The sequence below is a fragment of the Urtica dioica genome, chromosome 4 (genome assembly GCF_054948205.1).
Source record: "Urtica dioica subsp. dioica isolate 48M chromosome 4, U.dioica_male_clone48M_v1_H2, whole genome shotgun sequence".
Classification (NCBI taxonomy): Eukaryota; Viridiplantae; Streptophyta; class Magnoliopsida; order Rosales; family Urticaceae; genus Urtica; species Urtica dioica.
This window is the reverse complement of record NC_142759.1, coordinates 21,470,568-21,493,668: the sequence shown is the minus strand read 5'-3', so window position 1 is coordinate 21,493,668 and position 23,101 is coordinate 21,470,568. Positions and strand designations below refer to the sequence as shown.

At 36.6% G+C, this 23,101-nt stretch overlaps 1 protein-coding gene, 1 long non-coding RNA gene and 1 pseudogene across 2 annotated transcripts; 1 reads left to right on the top strand and 2 right to left on the bottom strand.

Moving 5' to 3' along the window:
• Positions 1-7,351: 7,351 nt before the first annotated feature.
• Positions 7,352-7,954, bottom strand: LOC149401187 (secreted RxLR effector protein 161 pseudogene; annotated as a pseudogene).
• A 10,207-nt stretch (positions 7,955-18,161) lies between these two features.
• On the top strand, positions 18,162-19,843 carry LOC149401186 (EP1-like glycoprotein 3). Its single transcript, XM_089613685.1, has 2 exons — positions 18,162-18,990; positions 19,123-19,843. The coding sequence occupies exons 1-2, from the start codon at positions 18,274-18,276 to the stop codon at positions 19,672-19,674; spliced, it is 1,269 nt and encodes a 422-aa protein (XP_089469811.1). The 5' UTR covers positions 18,162-18,273; the 3' UTR covers positions 19,675-19,843.
• Positions 19,844-20,117: 274 nt separating this feature from the next.
• LOC149401185 (uncharacterized) lies at positions 20,118-22,731 on the bottom strand. Its single transcript, XR_016296625.1, has 3 exons — positions 22,498-22,731; positions 21,406-21,490; positions 20,118-20,599 (listed from the first exon to the last, which is right to left on the bottom strand). It is a non-coding gene; the product is annotated as an uncharacterized LOC149401185 (long non-coding RNA).
• Between the last annotated feature and the right edge of the window lie 370 nt (positions 22,732-23,101).

Genomic DNA, 23,101 nt, shown 5'->3' with positions numbered 1-23,101 from the left:
TTTATAAGAGATTTTTCGGTATATCTATCGGTAAGGAATATACCATCGACGTTATTGGTAGTCGGTATGAATATTTTTAAAAGCAATTGATATATCAGTCAATATTCGATATATCAGTAAAATCAAAACTTCGGTATTAGTATCAGTATTTTAATACATGTGTGAGACCAGACCTTCGCTTCATATAACATTTACTACACACACACACACACACATATATATATATATATATATATATGTCTCTTTTTATAGGAGATTTGTCGGTATATTTATCGGTAAGGAATATACCATCGACATTATCGATAATCGGTATAAATATTTTTATAGGATATCAATAGATATATCAATCGGTAGCCAATATATTAGTATTCTCAGAACTTCGGTATTAATATCAGTATTTGAATCCATGTGTAAGACTAGACCTTCGCTTCATATAACATTTACTATAGATGGGTAACCTAACTTGACCACAACATTCTCGCATCCCTTCAGTAGGCCAAATATTTTTACCCGAGCTCAACGACCTCCTCATGTTAATCTTCTCTGATGACCTCCCCCTGCCTCCTCCTTCCAGTAAGAAGAACTCGTCCTTGGCTCGACTCTGCGACTTTGCCCCGTCATCAGTCTCGTCTTCAACAATCTGGTGAGAAGAACAAAACCTCGCCTTGACATGGTGTTAGCTCCGGCCGTCTCCATCACCGTTGTTTATGTTGTTTATATTCAATATCATCAATTTCAAATAGAGGAACGTCACATTTATATCTCATTCGAGTGTCTACTATCATAGTGCTCCAATAGACATTGCTATTTTTTTTTATATAATTTTCGATACTGTTAGAGAAACATTAGTAATTATATATTTGAAGGAGAAAATACAAGTTTTGTTGTTGAATCTTATGGATGGAATTTTAATTAACCTCGGTTAACTCTAAACTTGATTTTTTTGGTAAGGCTAACTGTAACAAAAATTAAGAAGAAAAAATGATAATCATTAGTTAACCTTATTTTAGTTTAAAAAATTCAATCACTTCAAAAAGCTTTTTTTTTTTTTTTTTGCTTAGATAAAAATATAAATTATTTACTTAAAAACCAGAACCCCGAGGAGTTATTGTTTCAACAGGTTAAAATTAATCATTAGTTAACTTTAACTTAACTATTGGTTTTAATAAAGTTTCTGTTAAAAATGGTTAATCTTTGACTGAGAAGTTTATATTCTCATATTTAATGTTGATGTTTGAGAGCATATAAATTATTTTATATACAAGTATTTGTTTCAACTAGTCAATCTTCTCTTTCTGAATGATCTACTCTAAGTTTTATATTATTAGGAAAATAGCTCATCAGGCCGAAGTTAATTTAATTAACTGTTCAATTAATTAAATAACTAATTTAATTAACGTCGACCTAATGAACTATTTTCTTAATAAAATAAAATTTTAACTATTTTTTTAAAAAGAGAGTGAAGTATTAGACTACTGGTCTAATTGCCACTTTTATATAAGTTTTATCTCTTTTTTTTCTTTTTCTTTTTATTTTAAATATGCATCAGTTTAATTGTCGGTAACCAATTTCTTCGTCCGTAAATAATTTATCCGTATGTAATCATCACCTAACTTATTCTAATTTATATGGAATATCCATAAATCAATCTTATTTATAAACCTAAGCCCTCGGCAGCTCAGCCTTATTCAGACACATTTAAAAGCAAGATAAGACTAGATGTCGTATTAAATCAAAGTTGCCGTCTACTCGATCCTTTTTTGAATTATTCAGACATAATAATCCGTAGGAAATATTGTTCGTCACATCTCAAAATGTAATTTTCAAAATTGAACAATTGGATCATCATATTTCAAGCTTTTAAAACAATCCTGAAAAGAAAAAAGAAAAAAAAAAAAAGAATAGTGCTATCGCATCTTTTTTGTTGGATGTAGTGGTTTATAGCTGATAAACACCTTATGTGTACATACTTTTTTTACCAACTATTTCTTACCCTTTAAGATAGACAGAGAATCGAGTAGAGAGAGAATGCGACGAAGGATGATTGAAAGAATTCTCAACTGAATTCTCTACTGCACTAACTGTTTGATTAAAGACATATGCAGAGATTAGCTCATAATCGTTGATCTTACAACTAACTTTGATATAACGGTTGTGTGCTTATCTTCCAGTAACTAACTTCAGCCTACTTGAAACGATTGCATTCAATACATAACTCTAATACACTCTCTCAAACTAAGCCAGTTTAACTAGGCCTAGCTTGTTACACAAGTAAACAAACGGTGGGATATGTAGAGCTTTAGTGAACACATTTGTGATCCGATCTTCACTTGGGACGTGTCTGACTTCCACTTCCTTGGCAGCAACTTTTTCCCTGATGAAGTGTGCGTCCACTTCAATGTGTTTTGTCCTAGCACTAAAAACACGATTGTATGCCAGGGCTGTGGCACAAATGTTATCACAACAGATAACGGATGGATGAGGATCAAGTTTGATGCCAAGTTCAACAAAGAGTGACTTGAGCCATAGAATCTTTGTTGTGGCCAAGGACAAGGCTCGGTATTCAGCTTCAGTTGAACTTCTGGCCACTACAGTTTGTTTCTTTGAAGACTAGACGATTAGGTTGTTGCCTAAGTAGACGCATAGACCTATAGTGGAGCGTCTATCATCAAGATTGCCAGCGTAGTTATCATCGGAATAGGTTGTTAGTGACATTTGATTTGCTGCTGAGAAGACGAGTCCCTAACCCTGTGTGCCTGTCAAGTATCTCAAAATTCATTTGCAAGCTCCCCAATGGTTGACTGTGGGGTTTTGCAAGAATTGGCTTAGCTTATTTGCACCCAATTGTACTTCGATATAGTGTTGGGTGATCAAACGTTTCACTGTCTTCCTTATACAATCTGGAATTTGGGCACATTAGAGTTGAAGCTGCTTTAGTGTTGCTCATGTTGGTCTTGTGGAATAGCTCTCTCAGGAACTTATGTTGAGTGAGCTTTAGACCTGCCTCATCACGTGTAGCTTCAAATCCAAGGAAGTAACTGATGGAGCCTAAGCTTTTGAGTGCAAAGGCTTTGTTGAGATCAGAGATCACCTTGGAGATGAGTGTGTCATCATTTCTTGTTATCAGTATGTCATCTACATACACAAGCAAAATAGGCATTTACTGCTTTGTTTGTAGATGAATAGAGATGAATATGATGTGGAATTGACAAATCCCCAGGCTATTAGTGCCTTGCTGAGATCCTCATACCACGCTCTCAGAGCCTGTTTGAGTCCATACAGTGCTTTGTGAAGCTTGCAGACATAGGATGGCTTTGACTGATCTGTAAGACCCTCTGATTGTGCCATGTATACTTTTTCCTTCAGAGTGCCATTCAGGAAGGCACTGTTGATATCAATTTGCCGAATGTCCCACTTATAAGTGACAGCAATAGTGAAGATGACTTTGATTGTTGAGGGCTTGACCATTGGACTAAAGTTTTCAAAGAAATCAACTCCAGCTGTTTGTTGAAATCCTTTGGCCACTAACCGAGCTTTGTACTTATCCAGTGTGCCATCTGCTTTGAGCTTTATGCGAAACACCTATTTGTTCTGGACAATGGACATATCATCTTCAAATGGTACAAGGGACTAGGTACCATTCTTGGTCAATGCATCTATCTCAGTCTTCATAGCTTGCTTCCATTCTGGCTTTGCTAATGCTGCATCAACTGTTAGCGGCTCATCCAAGCATATAGGTAAAGATTCAACATTAAAAAGCTTGGGCTTTGTGATGCCAGCTTTAGCTCTAGTTACCGTGGAATGAGAATTGAGAGGAAATAGATGAGGAGAAACATATGGGACAATTTGAGAGTTGAGATCTGGATTGGAGTTATTTTGTTGGGACTTAGGAGTTGAATGTACTTGATCACTATGTTGAGGACTCGTGTTTGAACTTGTGTGTAAAGGGTTGTGTGACTCATTTGAGGTATTGTGTGGTGTAGGATAGGCTTGAGTAGGTGTATTTTGTGTGCTGGAAGGAACATGACATAAGGAAGGTAAGGGGTGTGGACCATTTGATGTTTACATTTCTGCAGATTTAAAAGAGTTTTATATGGAAAGTACTCTCATCAATTAGTACAGATCTGGCAATGGAAATTTGTTTTGTTTTGGAAAGACATATATATCCTGTGTGAGATGGACTGTAACCTAAGAAGACACATTCATCAGATTTAAAACAGAATTTTTGTGTATTGTATGGTTTCAGGTGAGGAAAGCATAAACAACCAAACACTTTGAAGAATTTGTAGTCAGGTGTTTTGTTGAACAGCATCTAGTATGGTGACTTGTTTTGTAAGGTAGGTGATGGGATTCTGTTTACTGTAAAAATGGCTGAGACAAAGGCATCCCACCAGAAGGTATATGGTAGGTTTGATTGAGCTAGCACGGTTAAGCCAAGTTCAGTTATGTGTTGATGCTTTCTTTCTGCTCGGCCATGTTGTTGGTGTGTTTGTAGGCATGGGTGCCTAAAGGTTATAACGAGTTGTTCTAGGATGGGTTCTAATGGTCTATATTCTCCTCCCCAATCAAACTGGATGCACTTTATTTTTGTGGAAAATTATCTTTCAACATAACTATTGAACTTAAGAAGGACAGAAGAGGTTTCTGATTTTGTTTTGAGAGGATAAACCCAAGTGAAACATGTGAAGTCATCCATAAAGTGCATGTAATACCTAAAGCCATTTAGTGACATTTTAGGGGCTGGACCCCATAAGTCAGTGTGAATAACATCAAAAGGTGCTGGTGAATGAGTTTGTGTTTTTGGAAAGTTATAGGCATGCATCCTTTGGCAAAGGGTGAACAAAATTGCAAGTTTTTGATAGACAAATGCACTTTTATTGATTTCAAGATACAATCAAGGACATCCTTGGATGGGTGTCTAAGACGCTTATGCCAGACATTTACATCACAAGTGCTAGAGTTATTATCAGTCGTGTTACATGCAAAGACTTGTACCTATATGAATTCAAAAGAGGACTTGACAAAGACTCTGAAGTTTTACAAACAAATTACGTAGTTGGATTTTGACTTGCCACATTGTTGGAAAATTTATCAGCAAAAAATAAGTTTCCATTTAGAGATGTGACAAAAGCTTTGAATTTTGATTTGAAGTGAGTAGCCAACTTGGAGAAGTCAAGTTGATACAACCCTTCCTTAAAGAGTTGCCACCAGCAACACCTTCCGAGTAGCTATGTCCTTTATTAGACATTTGTCATGAAAGAATTATGTTAGAACATTGTTATGTTTTGTAAACTGAGAAATGCTGACTAGATTTTTGGTGATTGAAGGTACATGAAGAATGTGTTTGAGTAAAAGGTTTCCATGGCTACTATTTGTTGAATTAACAATATGAAGGATAAGGAGAGAAAAGCCATTACCAACAATTAATTTGTCATTTTCTCTGTAGTCGGATTGGATGGACAAATTCTGTAGATCATATGTGACGTGATTTGTGGCTCTACTGTCCAGGTACCACTCGTGACTCTCTTGTTGATCTTCATTGCTTGCGATGTAGGCATGATCAGAGTTCTCTGCACGATTCTGCCCTTGACTTGGACTTGTAGGAGAGCTGCTCTAATTCTAATTGTTTCCATGGAAAGTGACATCAAATCTGTGATAACACTTCATGACTACATGGCCAGGACGACCACACAACTGACAAATCAGATGATTTTCACCAGTTCTTCCACCAGAGCGACCACCACGGCCACGTCCTCTTGGAGCACCACGGCCACCATTGTGACGACCACCACGAGTTGCCACAATTGCCATTGGAGAAAGGCTATCAATGTTGACTGAGTTTTATGCCTCTAAACGCATCTCTTGAGATTGTAGTTCAAATTGCACTTCTTGGAGTGATAATGGTTCAGATCTACTTGTAAGATTGACCACCACTGATTCAAACTCAGATCCGAGACCTTCATAAACATTAGAATGAGATCTTCATCATAAATCTCAGATCCTGCAAAGCTGAGACTTTCGACGATGTTCTTCATCTTCAGAATGAATTCATCCACACTCAGACTTCATTTCTTCATCATCTGTAAGGAGAATCGAAGTTAGAGAACCCTTGCTTTCGAAGTAGTGGTGAAGATCTCGCCTATAATTTTCCAGGCTTCATCTGAGCTCGCACATCGATTCACATGTCCTAGCATGGAATCAAAGATCGACGAGAAGAGCCAGCTCAGTAAGAAGTGGTCATGTCAAATCCATAGGACATACTCTGGATTCAAAATTCGACTTGTGACACCATCGCGATTAGTAGATTCAACGGACCATGAAGGAGCGGGAATATTACGGAGCAAGAAACCTTCAAGGCTATGCGTGCGTGGTATCAAGAACTTGAGAACTCCAGAAGATGAAGTTGTTACGATCTAAGTGAAGACTTAAGGGATTTATATGATGAGAGAGAGAAGTTCTGGTAGAGTTGTGTTTGAGCGGAGCTATACTGAGGATCGGTTGAGATCGGAGAAGATGAATTGCTTAGATTCGCCATTGATGAGTTGAGAATTTTTTAGGGTTAGAGAACAAGCTTTGATACCATGATAGAGACAGAGAATCAAGTAGAGAGAGAATGAGACGAAGGATTGATTGAAAGAATTTTTAACTGAATTCTCTACTGCACTAACTATTTGATTAAATATATATGCACAGATTAGCTCACAGCCGTTGAGCTTACAACTAACTTTGATCTAACGGTAATGTGCTTATCTTCCAGTAACTGACTTCAGCCTACTAGAAACGACTGCGTTCAATACATAATTCTAATAACCTTAAATATAACTCTTTAATTTTTGGGTTATGTAGTCAAATAGCTAATTTAAAATTATAAATTTGCAAAATAGCTAAGGTTTGTCTTAATTTAGTAAAATACTCAAAATGTGCAGTAATTTGGTTTCAAAAAAAAAATTTACCCCAAGAGTAATTTTTTTAAAGTGATAAATTGTTTATAATAATCATCAAAAATTTTAATCTTGACTGTTGTAATCAGAGAGGTTTAGAGAAAAAAAAAAAGGTTGTATTGTTCTCATTCACGTAATGGGTATTTATACACGTTTAGACTAGAAACCTAAAGGAAAGAAATAATTACAATAAAGACATAATATTCTATTTTAATAACTACTTAATATTACATTCACATTCTATAATAACTACATAATATTATGTTCACATTCTAACACTCCCCCTCAAGCTCGAGCGTATATGTTAATCATGCCTTGCTTGTTACAAAAATATTCGACCCGAACTCCATTAAGCGGTTTTGTGAAGATATCTCCTACTTGATCTCATGACTTAACATATGATGTGGAAATCAAGCCTTGCTGAATCTTTTCGCGAATAAAGTGACAATCGATCTCAAGTGTTTTGTTCTCTCGTGGAAAACTGGATTCGATGCAATATGAATGGCAGCTTGGTTGTCGCACCATAATGTCGCTTGCAAAGTGACGTCGAAGCTTAATTCAATCAATAGTTGATGTATCCACATTATCTCGCATGTTCCTTGGGCCATCACTCTGTATTCCGACTCCGCACTTGATCTTGATTCGACATGTTGCTTCTTCCACTTCCATGAGACCAAGTTTCCTCCGAAAAATACGCAATATCCAGTAGTTGATCTTTTGTCTATCTTAGACCCTTTATAGTATGCATCTGTAAAGCATTCAATTCGAGTATGACCATGATTCGAGTATAGGATTCCACTACCTGTTGCTCCTTTAAAGTAACACAAGATCTGCTCCAATGCTGCCCAATGATCAACTTTCGGGGATGTCAAGAATTGGCTTACTATGCTGACGGAGTATGCAATGTCTGGACGAGTAACGGTGAGGTAGTTCAACTTGCCAACCAATCTTCTATATCTTTCAAGATCATCCATTGGTTCTCCCTCCTTAGTAAACTGCATGTTAGGAGTCATTGGGGCACTACACGGTTTGGCCCCTAATTTTCCTGTCTCGGAAAGCAAATCAAGTACATACTTCCTTTGAGATAAGTATATACATTTTTAGCGTGACCTAAGAAGTGTTTTAGCGTGACCAAGTCCTTCGTGTGGAATTGAGTGTGAAGGAATGTTTTGAGAGATGAAATTTCGGTAGTATCACTTCCTGTAATTACTATGTCGTCAACATAAATGACTATGAGAATGATACCATCTTTTTCTTCTGAAAAATACAGAGTGGTCAGATTTGCTCTTTCGAAGTCCGAACTATTCAAGGGCCTTACTAAACTTTCTGAACCAAGGACGAGGACTTTGTTTAAGCCCATACAACGTTTTTCGAAGCCGACAGACATGACCATACTCCCCTTGAGCAACAAAACTAGGAGATTGTTCCATATACACTTTTTCATGTAAATCGCCGTGCAGAAATGCATTCTTAATGTCGAGTTGGTGCAGATGTCAGTCATGGGTTGCCGCCAAGGAGATGAAGAGTCGAACAGATGTCAACTTGGCAACCTGAGAGAAAGTATAGGAGTAGTCAACACCATAGGTCTGGGCAAAACCTTTGGCGACTAAGCGGGCCTTCAATCAAGCGAGCATGTCATCCGGATTCATTTTGACTGTGAAGACTCATTTACATCCAATTGCTCGTTTCCCTCAAGGAAGAGTAACCAACTCCCAAGTACCATTATCATCTAAGGCATTCATTTCCTCTGTCATTGCTTTCTGCCAACCTGGATGATCTAATGCCCCACGAACAGTTTTAGGGGTGGTGATAGAGTCGAGGGATGAAACAAAGGCAAATGAAGAGGATGACAAAAGATTATATGAGATGGGGTAAGTACACTGTCGTTTACCTTTGCATAATGAGATGGGAAGATCATCGATCAGAAGTGGAACTGATGACGAAGGACCCGGTGTAGGACATGCCTCTAGAGGATCAATGAGCGTGTGTGGTACCGGACGGAGACGACGAGTATAGATCTTGATAGGAAGAGGAGGTGGTGCAACACTAGGAGCAAGTTCAGTGGTGTCTGTTGAGTCAGGTGCTATGCTGTCTGTGGAGTCAGGTGCTATGCTGTCTGTGGAGTCAGGTACTAAATGAGGTGGTATCTGTGAGGGAGATGGAACATCTGGTGAAGTAATGGAATAGAATAAAAGATCATCATCCTTGAGTGGTGGCAAGGTTGGTTTCTCAGATATAAAGTATGGTAAGTGTTCCAGAAAGGTGACATCGATAGACACAAGATACCTTTGGAGATTAGCACAATAGCATCTATACCCTTTTTGAAGACGAGAGTATCCTAAAAACACACATTTTAAGGATTTTGGATCTAATTTTGTTAGACCTGGATGAACATCCCGAACAAAACATGTATTACCGAAGATTTTTTGATTAACGGGAAACAAAGGCTTTTGAGGGAATAATGTTTTGTAAGGAATCGCACCTTGAAGAACAAATAATGGCATACAGTTGTTAAGAAAACATGCAGTAGAGATGGCATCAGCCCAGAAACACTTTGGAACACCTGTTTGAAATAGCAAAGCTCGTGCAGTTTCAAGAAGGTGTCGATTTTTGTGTTAAGCAACTCCATTTTGGGATGGAGTATCAACACATGATATTTCATGGAGCATGCCATGTTCGGTCATGTAATTTTCGAATTGACTAGACATGTACTCTTTGGCATTATCACTACGGAAGGTGCGAATAGATATATTGAATTGAGTGCGGATCTCAGCACAAAAAGAGCAAAATAATGAGAATAATTTAGAACGGGTTTTCATTAAAAATAATCAAGTTACACGAGAAAAATCATCCACAAAAGTGACAAAGTATTGAAAACCTAGTTTGGACGTAATAGGACATGGATCCCAAACATCTGAATGAACTAATTCAAACGGAGCGCTGGATCCCTTATTAATCCTAGGACTAGAACTAAGGCGATGATGTTTAGCAAACTGACATGACTCACAATCTAAAGAAGAAACTGAGCGAAATTGAGGACAAAGAAGCTTGAGAAGAGGAAGGGAAGGGTGAACTAAACGACAATGTTCTTTAAGGGCAGACGTGATGCTGGGGCAAGCAATGGATTTGGGTGTGTCGAGAATGTAGAGGCCTCCTGATTCGTGTCCTTTACCAGAGTCCGTTTCGTCATGAGATCCTGAAAAACACAAGAGTTGGGGGAAAATGAGATTGAGCAATTTAACATTTTTATGAGTTGGCTAACAGACAAGAGGTTAAATTATAAGTTGGGTAAGTGCAGGACTTGAGATAGTGACAAAGAAGGAGTAGGTGTTATAGTGCCAGAACCAATAACATTGGAAGGGGATCCATCGGCTAAGGTAACCGTGGAAGCAGAAGCATGAGGTGTAAGTGTGGAGAAGAGCTTTGAATTACCGGTCATATGATCTATGGCACCAGAATCAATGACCCATTTGGAGGATGAGGAAATAAGACACGCACTCGGATTACTTGATTCGCAATGGCAGCGACAGAGGGTTTTGAAGACCTTAGTGATTCTTGATACTCGAAAAATTTGGCATACTCATTAGCAGGGACACGAACCAAATTATTATCGGAGGATGCAACATGAGCCGATGGGTTCTTTTGATTTTTGTACTGAAGCTTTCGGCACTCTTGGATCGTATGACCTGGTTTCTTGCAGTAGTTACAAGTGACTGTGGCAGTGTCTGTTGGACGATAATCTGAATTCCATGGGGCTCTAGGTTTGTAATAAGCGGGGCGGCTTGAGCTATGCGTGTTTCGGGATAGTAGAGCTCTACTGACAAGATTAGACGGGGTTCCCTCCGTGCGAAGAACACGGCTGAATACCTCTTGGAGAGAGGAAATGTCGGAAACCGAGATGATCTGAGACCTTGCAGTGTCAAAGGTCGAAAGCAGTCCCGCAAGAAAGCTCATAATGGCCATTTGCTCTCGCTACTATTGTTGAACTTTCATGCCGACACTGAAGGGCAGCAATATGTTGAGCTCTTCGTAGATCTTCTTGAACTCCATAAAATAGGTGGTGAGAGATTGGTCTTGTTTTTCAGCCACGTAGAAGGCTTTGCATACATCGAACATGCGAGAGAGATTCTCTTTTCCAGAATAAAGGAAATCCAAATAGTCCATTAATTCTTTGACGAACTCGCAGTGATTAACAAGACCAATTATCTCACTACCAATGGAGTTATGGATTTGGAGGAAAAGACGAGCATCTTCCCGAAGCCATGCTTGCTTTGACTCGTCACTTCGAGCCGTATCGGTTAGATAATCATCTTTGTCGATACTCCAGAGGAATAACCGGATGGTTTTGCTCTAATCGAAGTAATTAGAACCACTCAACTTGTGATCGGTGATCTTCGAGAGGATGGGCACAAACAGCCTTTCTCTCAGTGATGTCGTACTGGAAAGAGTGAGCAGCTAGACGGAACGTCGTGGAGATGCGAGGAGCGGAAAAACCAAGGAGACAAGGACACCCCGAAGAGATAAACCTGAGGAAAAAGGCACAGTTTTTCTTTCGACAATGGCGGCGGCGTATGGTCGGCGGAATAGACAGGTTTTGCATAGAATTGATCGAAATTGTGTTTCTGAATGGTTTGGGTAGGTGGTGAGTGTAAGGGATCGATGGATTTAGATGATAATGATGAAAATATTTCAAAGGCTTAGAAGATTTTCTAACAAAACAAATTTTGAAACCCTAATCTGATGGTTTAGGGCAGATTAATCTCAAACCCAAATAATGGGATGGTTGATTTCGAATTTTGGGAATTTTTGGATGGCTCCGATACCATGTAATCAGAGAGGTTTAGAGAGAAAAGGTTGTATTGTTCTCATTCACGTAAGGAGTATTTATATACACGTTTAGACAAGAAACGTAAAGGAAAGAAATAATTACAATAAAAACATAATATTCTACTCTAATAACTACTTAATATTATGTTCACATTCTATAATAACTACCTAATATTATGTTCACATTCTAACAGCTGTCAAAAAAAATTTGAAAACGTATATTTAGCTAATTTACTGAAAAATTGAAGATTTGGCTATTTTGTTAATCCATAAGTTTCAAATGACTATTTTGTACCATTTTTCCTAAATTTTATTCAAGTATAACATGACATAATTCTAAATAATTCTAACAGGAATCAGTCAGATAAAATCAAAACAGCTAATAGTTTTCATGACGAAAGTCGTCATAAATACAACATTTTACGACAACTATCCTCATCAACATCTGTTACTTTTAGGGAACAATTTTTTCCATAGTCTGATAAGAAATATATAAAATAAAATATAAAAAACATTGAAGAAAATATTATTGATGTTCACTTTCCCGCGAATCTTATTTTGTATTTGATAACTATTATAAACCTGCAATGAATCTAGAGTTTCTTACGTAAAAAAAAAAATTAAATAAATAAAAATAAAAATTTGGTTACATATTTTTTAAGTATTTTATTAACTAAACCCGCGCGCATATATATATATATATATATATATATATATATATATATATATATATATATATATATATATATATATATATATATGAGACAATCAAATCAGTATTTTAATAATCGCATTTCTTTTAAAAGTATTACAAGTTTTATTTTATTTAAAAATAGTCCAGCGTAGACTGAGGAGCAAAAGGAGGAATACACCCGAGGAGAGGCTCGCATCTGATTAGCTAGTTGGTGAGGGGGTGACGGAGGGATCGTACCATTCGAGCTTTTTTTCATGCTTTTCTCGGAAGTCTGGAGAAAGCTACAATGAATAGGAAAAAATCTCATTTCCCTCGGAAGAACTTGAAATTCTTTTTCCTTTCCTCAGGGACCAGGAGATTAGATCTAGCCGTAAGAAGAATGCTTGGCTGATAAATAAAATAACTCACTTCTTGGTCTTCGACCCCCTCAGACAGTAAATTAATTAATTAAAAACTAAATTTATTTTTTAGTTAATTAATTTACTATCGATCATCTGATGGATACTTTTTTAATAAAATAAAATTTTGGCTAGAATTTTAAAAAGAATCAAGAGAATGGTGAGTTGCACTAAATTATTCTTATATATATCTATATAATATAATAAGCCACAATGAGTAGTTACTATTCATAGACTTCCTAATCGTTTTTAGCCAATCGTAATGTGACACGTCATTATCTTATCTTAGAATGAATTATTTGATGAAAATGAACCTATTATTTGATAGCATTCGTGTACTATAATAAATAGCAACTCTTCGTCAGCGTACGACACGTGGCTATTCATATGGATGACACCGTGGTTACATTGAATTTTTTTCTTTCTTATATCCTGCTTGTGACCTTCCCACTTCTGCCGTTTAAATTTTCTTAAAAAAAAACAATTCTTTTTTAACAAAAAATTCAGATAAAAGCCCACGCACTCATTCTCAAACGCTCTCTCTCTCTCGATCGACCTTCCCACTTCTTCTACCTCTTCCTCTTCCTTCATTCGATACCCACGACGAAAACACACAAGGAAGAGAGAAGCCGGCTGAGAGAAATTGAGAGAGAGAGAGCTGAATCTTGCCGAAAATAGGAGGAAGATGATCGAAATTTCTCTGTCTATCTCGTCCAAGGTAAGGACTCATGGTTTCTTTCTCCTTCCTTGCTCAAATTTGAATTACGAACTGCTAAAGTTTTGAGTTTTTTTTGCTTGGGTTTGTTGATTTTTGTGGATTTCAGTGCGACTTCGGGAAGGAGAAGTGGAGAGGAAGGCTCGTCGATGTTCACCTTCATGTTAAGGTAATGGGAACCTCGATTTCTTCTATTTGTTGCCGAATACGTAGGTGTTTTTATTATTATATTACGTATGTGTTTTTTTTTTCTTATTTTGATTTTACGGGTGTAGGTTTAGACTAAAAAATTGTTTTCTGATATATTAATCTGAAAGTTTTGATTTTTTAGACCCTTTTGATTCGTAATGTTGTTCGTGTGTGTTGAATCTAAGACTGGCTCGGATGTTGTTTATGAAATTAAATCAGAGTTTTTTTTTTATTGATTCTTGTATTATTTGTGTGTGTATTGATGGTATTGTTGTTGCTGATTTTCGGATTAGGCGACTCATATATTGGGTTTTTATATATAGGGCTCGAGTTTATGAGATAGCCCAAGAATGTGTTTGTTGGTGTGTATTTTGCTGAGATTTGAGATTAGGTCGTGTACTGTTTGGGTGTTGAATCTGAGAATTTATTTGTGTGTGCTCCTATGTGCTTGCTATCGAATTTACAAGTCTTTGTTGATCTCGTGTCCTATTGTGTGTCTGAGATTTGGTTCAATGCTGCTCGAGGACGGCGGAGGCGCTGTCTGCTGACGACGGGGCTGAGAAGCGCAATGATGACGCTGGCCTGCTCTTGGAGCCTTCATCCACTCGACTTATTCACTGTTTCCCAAATTGCCTGCATAAAATCCAAAACCAATGCAAAGCCTTGACAAGAATGCAATTTGGATCGAATTTGAAAGAGAAGAAGCGATGACAAAGTCGACGATATTTCAATCAACTTTGGCGTTCCTATTATTCACTTATATCGCGTACGGGCAGTCATTATTCCTTGAGTCGTTCCAATATTTTCTTACTCGTTTACATCTTTGAATGCGTAACTTTTTCTTTTAGCAAAGTCACTGATTTAAAGCATAGCAATGCCAAATTAGCACAATAACTTGATTGTCTCTTTTTGCATTTTTATTAACATAAGTTTTCCCCTTGTTGTTTTTGATTTGTTCAGAGAAATGGTTCTATTCTTTACTACTACTCTTTCTCCCTCTATTTTTTTTCCTTTCTCTTACTTTAGAAATTCATGGATATGAGGATCTTTTCAAGTTTTAGAAACAAACAGACTTGAAGAATCCAAGACCCACGTGTATAGGATGTATGTAGGATGTACTTCATTGGTCCTAATACTTTCACTGATCTATGGCAGCTTCTTCATTCTCCTTCAGAGCAAATTAAAAATATTGTGTAAGTTGTCTGTTTTGTGGATTGATTAGACCAATAGCTCCGCTATGCAATTTTTATGTCCACCTAACAATTTAATTCTGTCTCAAAGTTTGTTATGTATAAAGTTCAGCATATTCAATGTTCCTCTAACTTGTTAGAGTTGGCAGATACGATGCTGCATTCAATGCGTTTGTTGATGAGATCAATGCAATAGCTACGTACCATGGATGAGATCAATGTTAGAGTTGTAAGATTGAAGGAGCTGTCTAAGATCTTGCATGGTTGTGGCAGCAATGGCGCCGAAGATTAAAGTTGCAACACTTGTGTGAGTTCGTTCGATCAGAATATGACCATGCTTGCTTAAGATCTTGCCGATTCCGTGCTCGCTACGAAGGAATCAAGGTATTTTACAAAGTTCTAGGCTAAAATCGCTATTGGAAGAAAAGTGCGTGAAAGCTTCTCGTCGAAAATAAGTATGAACTTGTCGAGAACAAGGTTGTGGACACTGAGACCGCAAAGGTGATTTATTCACTGCTCATGATGACTGTATAGAGCTGAGAGTTTGTTTAATAATTTTAACGTCAAATTTTATTCATTACTCATGACAACGGTATATAGAGTGTGTTTCATCGATAAGTAATTTAGGCGGTCCACCTAATTTTTTCGTTGTCGAGTTCGTATTTGTGGCATTGTAACTTTTTTTAAGAGTACTCTTTGTTTAATGGGTTTGTTGCTTTCCATTTATTTAAATTTCTTGTTTGATGCTTATAATTGAATATGTAATTTTTTTTTTGTCTTTTGATTTAGAGTCCTCGGCGAATTTAGGTTCTGATTTTGCGTACACATCTTCTTCTAATACATGAAGTTCGTAATATTGCATCGTATTTATTTACTCTTGTGTGGTGATTTTCTTAATAATTTCACCTTAATTTATGTATATACCAAAGGTAATATGAAAATTTTCTCTGAATTGCCATGTTTGCTGTTATTTTCATTACAAGTTATTTTATTTCCTTTTAACTCACTCTCTTCATTGATGTTTTTTGGTTCTTGGATCAAACTTTACTGGGTTCTTCTCATTTATTAATATATTTTTTTGGTCTAATCATATATTTTTTTCTTTCTTATTATAGTAAAACTCTTTTGGGGACAAAGAAATAGAGTGAAAAACAAGTGAGGAAAATCTGCCTTGTGCTATGATTCCTATTTCAACAATTGAAGAGACATTGACAAGAACAAGGATAGTTCTTTTCCGTACGTAATTGCTTCTTTGCAAGTGTTTTTTTTTCTTTTGTTCTTTATTTTATAACAAACAAAATGCCTTATATAGTCATAATATAAGGTATGTTTCCACTTTTATAAAGCTTCATGTGAAATAGACTCAAAAGTACTAAATACTCAATCGAAGATACGACACTTCAACGCCGAAATTAATGAAATTCGTTCAGATTGATTTGGATTCAGACGAAAAAAAGAGAGATAATAGAGACCGAGCAATGGTACTATCTCTTGAAATGTCATATTGAAGAGATGAAGATCAAGGATTATTTTCTATTGATTTCATGGTAGTCTTTCTAATTTTTATTTTCATCTTTTTCTTTCTGTTTGTTTGTTGAACTTGTCTTCTGGTACATTTAAAAAAAAAAAAAAAAAAAAAAAAAAAAAAAAAAAAAAAAAAACTATACAATTGCTTTGTAGTGGTATGTAGAGTAGAAAACAATATATTAGTTTCATTGAAGCTTTTGCATTTTCTCTTTAATGTTACAATAGTTTCCTCCAATAGAGTGTAGTTTTTACCCTTTGAAGGATGAGAACTAAGTTTAGTAAGCTAGATTATGAGGTATTTGGAGTTTAGACAATGTAAAAAAAATGTAATAGTTGGTTGTATTTTAAAGTATATTTTAGATCGACAATGAGAACTATGCATTTATGTTTTGATTATCTTTTATTTCTTTCTTTATGTCTCTCAATATTTCATTGATAATTAATTTTTTACCTCGTCAATTATATATATATATATGTATATATATATATATATCTTTTTCAATATCTTTTTAAAGACTCGTGCCAAATTTATATATTTCAAGAGATAAATTTAACGTAAAATTATTATTTATGATGTCAAAAATCGTAAAATTATTATTTATGATGTCAAAAATCATACGCGCGTAGCGCGTTTCCGTTACTTTGAGTAAAACATGTCTTCTTAAGTTACTTTTAAAATTTTTTGTTTGTTAATTTTTCATTCCTTCTATTTGTCTATTAAGACACCAAACTTTTGGCTTTTTATTTACTTATGTCTATTTTTTTTTAAGTATGTCATTGACTATATATTTCCTTGAAATGTTTGCACTTATTATGAGAGTCTTTAAAAAATTAAACTCCCTAAGTATTATGTATGGTTGAAATATTTGATATCTTAATATTCATATATAACCTCATGCTTTGAAGAAAAACTTGGTAAATTAAATCATACATATTTTAATTATTTACTGAATACAACTACAAACACCACGTGCGAAGCACGTGTTTCAGACTAGTATATATATATATATATATATATATATATATATATATATATATATATATATATATATATATATATATATATATTGTACAACTAATTATGTTTAACATTTACATACAAATTATTAGAAAAAGAAACTATGTGTAACACTTAAATGATTATCTTTAATTAAAATTATAACATAATTATTCACATATTAAAAAAATTATCATGCTCATATTCATGTTTATGTCTCAGATAATAAGGCGCATATACATTATCTTAATTGAAATATTTTTAAAATTATTATTATTATGCTAAAATTATAAAGTACGGTGCAATGTAATCATTTGCCTAACGCTTCCGATTTATTACTCTCAATTATAAGGACATATTCTACGACAGGAGGATGGAATGCAAGATCTCACGAGACTACCAACTTTAGTTTTACTTTCATAAGCAAAAGAGAAAGTTAACTTATTATGACTTATAAAACACAAAATTTGATTTTTATCTCAAACATGTCAAAAATTGGAAAACTATGATTTTTTAGACCAAAATAAAAGACCCAAAAAGAAAAAGAAAGTAGCACGCCGCCGCCACATAAGAAATAAAAAAGAGGATTGGAGCTCAATTCTTCAATTATTTGTCCATATCATTATCAACACAGCAAATAGTCCAAGCAATAGCTGTATAACGTGCATTATTACAAGAGATATCACCAACTTGTGCTTTCACATTCACAATCACACTATAAGTAGCACCATTCACAAACAAAACCAAGAACCACAGAACACTATCCATATTCCATTCAAACACACAATATCCACAATGCCGTCCCTCACATTCCTCATCCTCTCCCTCTTCCTGGCCGCCGCCACATCGCGGGCCCAACTCCCGTCGAACGCCACATTCTCGCTGGAGAACTCCGGCAACTTCGGCGACTTCATAGTGGAGTACGACGGAAGCTACCGGGCTCTGAGAGTCTTCAACTCCCCATTCCAGCTCTGCTTCTTCAACACCACTCCTGGAGAATACACTCTCGCTCTCCGAATGGGTCTAGTCCGTGATGAGTCTCTCTTCCGGTGGGTCTGGGAGGCCAACCGCGGAAACCCTGTCGGGGAAAACGCCACCTTCTCTCTCCGCCCCGACGGAAACCTCGTCCTCGCCCACTCCGACGGCCGAATCGCGTGGCAGACCAACACCGCCGGGAAAGGCGTCACCGGATTCGAACTCCTCTCCAACGGCAACATGGTGCTCCACGACAAGACCGGGAGGTTTGTGTGGCAGAGTTTCGACTCCCCAACCGACACTCTCCTCGTCGGACAGTCCCTCCGCGTCGGGAGCAAGCTCGTCAGCCGGCTCTCCGACAGAGACAACAAGGACGGACCGTACACCCTTGAGCTCAAACTGGAAGGGATGTTCTTGTACTACAAGAAGATGCTCTACCAGTCTTTCTTGACCAGGAACCACGGTCCGGTCGACGACACTCTGACCAACGTGACCATGCGGTCCGTGCCAGAGACAGACGAGAACGTCGCTTGGGAGGTGCTTGTTAGAGATATCACGAATAATATTTACAATAGTAATCAGATGGTTTTTGAATCTTTGGTGTACTAAGCCACCATATGATCGTTAAATGCCATTTTTTAATTCAATTTTATTCAATTTTTCCAACAGGTGTCACTGGATCTGTCCACTGGAGGGAGGTTTTTGATGACGAGGCCAAAGTACAACGCGACTTTGTCGTTCATGAGGCTCGGGATTGATGGGAGTATCAAGTTCTACACTTACTACGCCAAAGTAAGTTATCTGCCTTGGGATGTGATTTACGAGCTGTTTAGCCGAGACGGGTTTGAGACGACTGCGTGTCAGCTTCCCGAGAGGTGTGGGAGCTTAGGGGTCTGTGAGGACAGCCAGTGCGTGGCTTGTCCCACCGAGAAAGGGCTTCTCGGTTGGAGCAAGAACTGCGCGGCCAAGAAGGTTTCTTGCAACCCAAGCCAGTTCCATTACTACAAGGTCGAAGGGGTTGACCATTTCTTGAGCAATTTCAACAGAGGGAGTTCCGTTAGTGAGAGTGATTGCGGTAAGAAGTGCACTTCGGACTGCAAGTGTATGGGGTACTTTTACAACAAAGACACTTCGAGGTGTTGGCAAGCTTCTGAGTTAATGACTCTCGCAAAAGCAGCCAACTCTACTCATGTTGGTTACATCAAGGCACCTAACAAATAAATTAATCCCATGATTACTTTAATTTCTTGTTTTGTGGGTTTATTGTGTATTTTATGATTCCGACATGTGTGTTGTGAGTGTTCTCAAGTCCTAGAGCTGCTCTAGTAAAAATCTACATGTTGTACTCTGTTCTAGGCGAATAAAAATTGGGATTTTGGTTTTGTTTTTATTTCTCTCAAGTGGATTAAGATGAGTTGATGTTAGGAATTTGTCTATGTAGTCTATTGACCTCAGTCTAAATTTCACATCATTTCATGACAGCATTCGCATACCTGTAAAACTCCCAAGTTCTTGTTTTAAGTAAATTAGATTCTTGCACTACCAGTACACTAGACTAATATATAAAAGCTTCTTCTCAGCTTTATCCAAGTACAGAACATAACTATTTCCTACTAATATGGTATGAATTGGATGATATATTGTGTATTACCAGGTTGTTGTTAACAACACTCTTACCTATATTCAATATCGTACAAAAGAATAATTCCAGCAAGAGTCAACAAGAGTTTGCAACCAAGAAACACGACAGAAGAACTAAAATGCAGAGATAGAACGCAGAATAAAATCTATAATAAAATTACACGACACAACTGAAATTACCGTGCTTTGTACATAGTGGGTCTACTCCAACTGCTCCGGCAAAAGAGCAATGAGCTAACAGAATGTTCTGATCAAGATTACACCCTCAACATATAGTCTCTCCCTCACGAATACAGTACTCATAATCGAAACAAAGAACAGATCAGTTGAAACCTAACCTTGATGAATAACCTTTGGTTGCATGTGGAACCCGCGAGAGAATCGAGACCGTCCGACATCCAACTCGGTCACCAATGTACCAGTTCCGGTCGGCCTTATCTCCAGCTCTTGAACTTGAGAATCAGAAATCACTATGTGTGTGTTGCTTCGATGGCTGGAGATTGTGCTTCGAAACCCAACAGGCCAGTTTCAAAAGTTTTAATGTGTGTTTAATTGTTGAGACAGATAAAATATGATTACAAAAGCTTCTTTTAAATGCTCTATCAATCTCCAGGCGCAGAGATTTTGTCTCAAGTCCGACCTTTGATAAGTCAAGATATAACTATTTTAGTTTCTGAATTTATGGCTTCGGGTCTTAAAATAATGAAGACTAATTGGAATGAGATCCAAATAAAATCTGATAGTGGTATAATGAAATATGTTTGTGTGAGTATATGCATATAGACAGACTCTCAAGACACTAATTTATTTTCGAAACTTGTTCCAAGATAGTAATACGATCGAGAATGAACAAACAGAGAGAGGGAAATGATCAATCGAAAAAAACTTCCTTATTATCGATGCAAACAGCAGTTGAGTAAAGATAAGCTGTTAAAACCAACTAATACAGCTGGCAACACATACAATCAGAAATAATAGATAAATAGCCACGTCAACATATCCTAACAGATTTTTTATTTCTCTATACTTTATAGGAATATATCCTAAATTAATAGATAGGGCTTAAAAAATGAGTTTATATGAGGTCCAAATCAAATCTGATACTGGTCAATTCAGTTGGCTTTAACAATTATTACTTTTCTCATGCTATATCATTTTACTAAACATATCTGAGTTATCACTTTTCTTATGTCCATGTATTTTTTTAGAGAAGTATTATTTGGAATATTCTGGTTTTCCTTCTCATACAATGAAACATAGTAATATAGAAAGTTGAACTGTAACAACATTTAAGTAGGCTTGTATACTCACAGAGTCGATTGGCTGTTTTACTTTGGTTTATTCAGAGCACAGAACATTCCAACAGCAACAAGCACGATCAACGGGCAAAGTTGGACTGAACAGAGATAAAAATACATAAATAATCAACATAAATTTGTGCAAAAGCATAAGTTTTACCCAACTAACTAGCTACATTAATGAGAGCTTATCCTAAGCTAACATGAAATAAAAGATAGGGTATAAGAAAATTGACACTTCGTGGCTTTACTGAATTAAACGCAGATTGTGGAGCCTTAAAACTCAAGAGAGTAACGTGTAAAAAACTTTCACAGCCTCTAGTCTTCAAACATACTGCTTCATTGGTCCGAGTGTTCGACTTGATTCTGAACTTTATATTATGAGTATAGAAATTCTCAATAAGATTCGACACAAGTATTGGCACAAAGGTGAATGTAGTAATATGCAAACGAAAAAAAACATGTTCTTCCTCACCTAATGAAAGTCATCAAAATCACACATCCAAGTCATCAAGTAGTGAGCTTTCAAGGGAATAAGAAAGGTAAAAGATTCGAAAGACACAAAAAAACTTGCGTATATACATTATTCAACCAGGTGTGTCTCCCACAAATTAGATGAAACTCGGAGAATCCTGGAGAATAAAATTTAAGTTATTATCACTCAGGTAAACGGGAAAGTGTCTTAAACTGCAACCATGCCATACAGAGAAGCCAGCAAAGCAGTCCTGCGCTGAAAAAGCCTACTCAAATTCCAGCCATAGTGATAGTTCATGTACCTCTTTTTTCCCCAAAATCAGTATAAAATCGTGAGAATTAAAAAAGCCTGGTGAGAAAGCATGATCTGCGATTGGTGAACTTTTGGACTAAATCAAACGATGTACCTTATAAAAAAAAATTACATTCAAAACAATCAAGGAAATTCCTAAAGCTTTCTCGAGAAAATTCGCAATTCACATTTAAAACCTTGATTCGATATCAAACCATAAAAATTAAAAGACGCAAAAGAAAGAGCAAGAAATAGGACAAAACATAACAAAAAGTGTTTTCCAAACGACTTATGAAGACTAAGCGAGAGAAGAAGATTGGAGTCTAGGGCTTCGATTACCCTAATTTATTCCACTTTTAGTCTCTCGGATCCTATTCACAAAATCCCCCTGAATCGCTCAGAACAAGATCGAAACCCTTGCATAGCATAAGGAGAAAGAAATTACAGCTTGGATATCGGAGAATCGCTCTCTCATTCACGATCTTCTCTTCGCAGTGTATCTTCTAACTGTTACAGCTTTCATTTCCCGCGCTCTCTGGTTTCTACTTTTCTTTTCATGTGTTTTTATTTGTTTCCTTCCAGGCGAGCATAAGCCCTGAAGTGCAGATAAGACTTTCAAGCCCAAAAAGGTGCACAGGGAAACAGGCCCAATAAGCTATCAGTCAGATCTTAAGAGGAAACCGCATTTGCTATTTTTTTTTTTTTTTAAATTGTTTATATTTTACGTACTTAAATAATTAACAATAATTTGTTGTAAAATATAAATATTTTCAAAGTAAACATCTTATCGAAGTATGCTCAATTTTGGACGGGCATCACAACGACACGTCCGTGTCGTGGTAAAGTATCATGAATTTTTTCGTGATAAATCTTTCCTAAACATTTTGGAAGAAACTCGACTCAGAGGTCATGGGTTCAAGTTCTCATGAGATGCAGAAATGCA

Bases quoted from the DNA above. Each gene is read 5' to 3' on its own strand.
- LOC149401186 (XM_089613685.1), top strand. From the start codon at position 18,274: ATGCCGTCCCTCACATTCCTCATCCTCTCCCTCTTCCTGGCCGCCGCC. The intron at 18,991-19,122 runs GTGCTTGTTAGA...TTTTTCCAACAG, and splicing joins ACGAGAACGTCGCTTGGGAG to GTGTCACTGGATCTGTCCAC.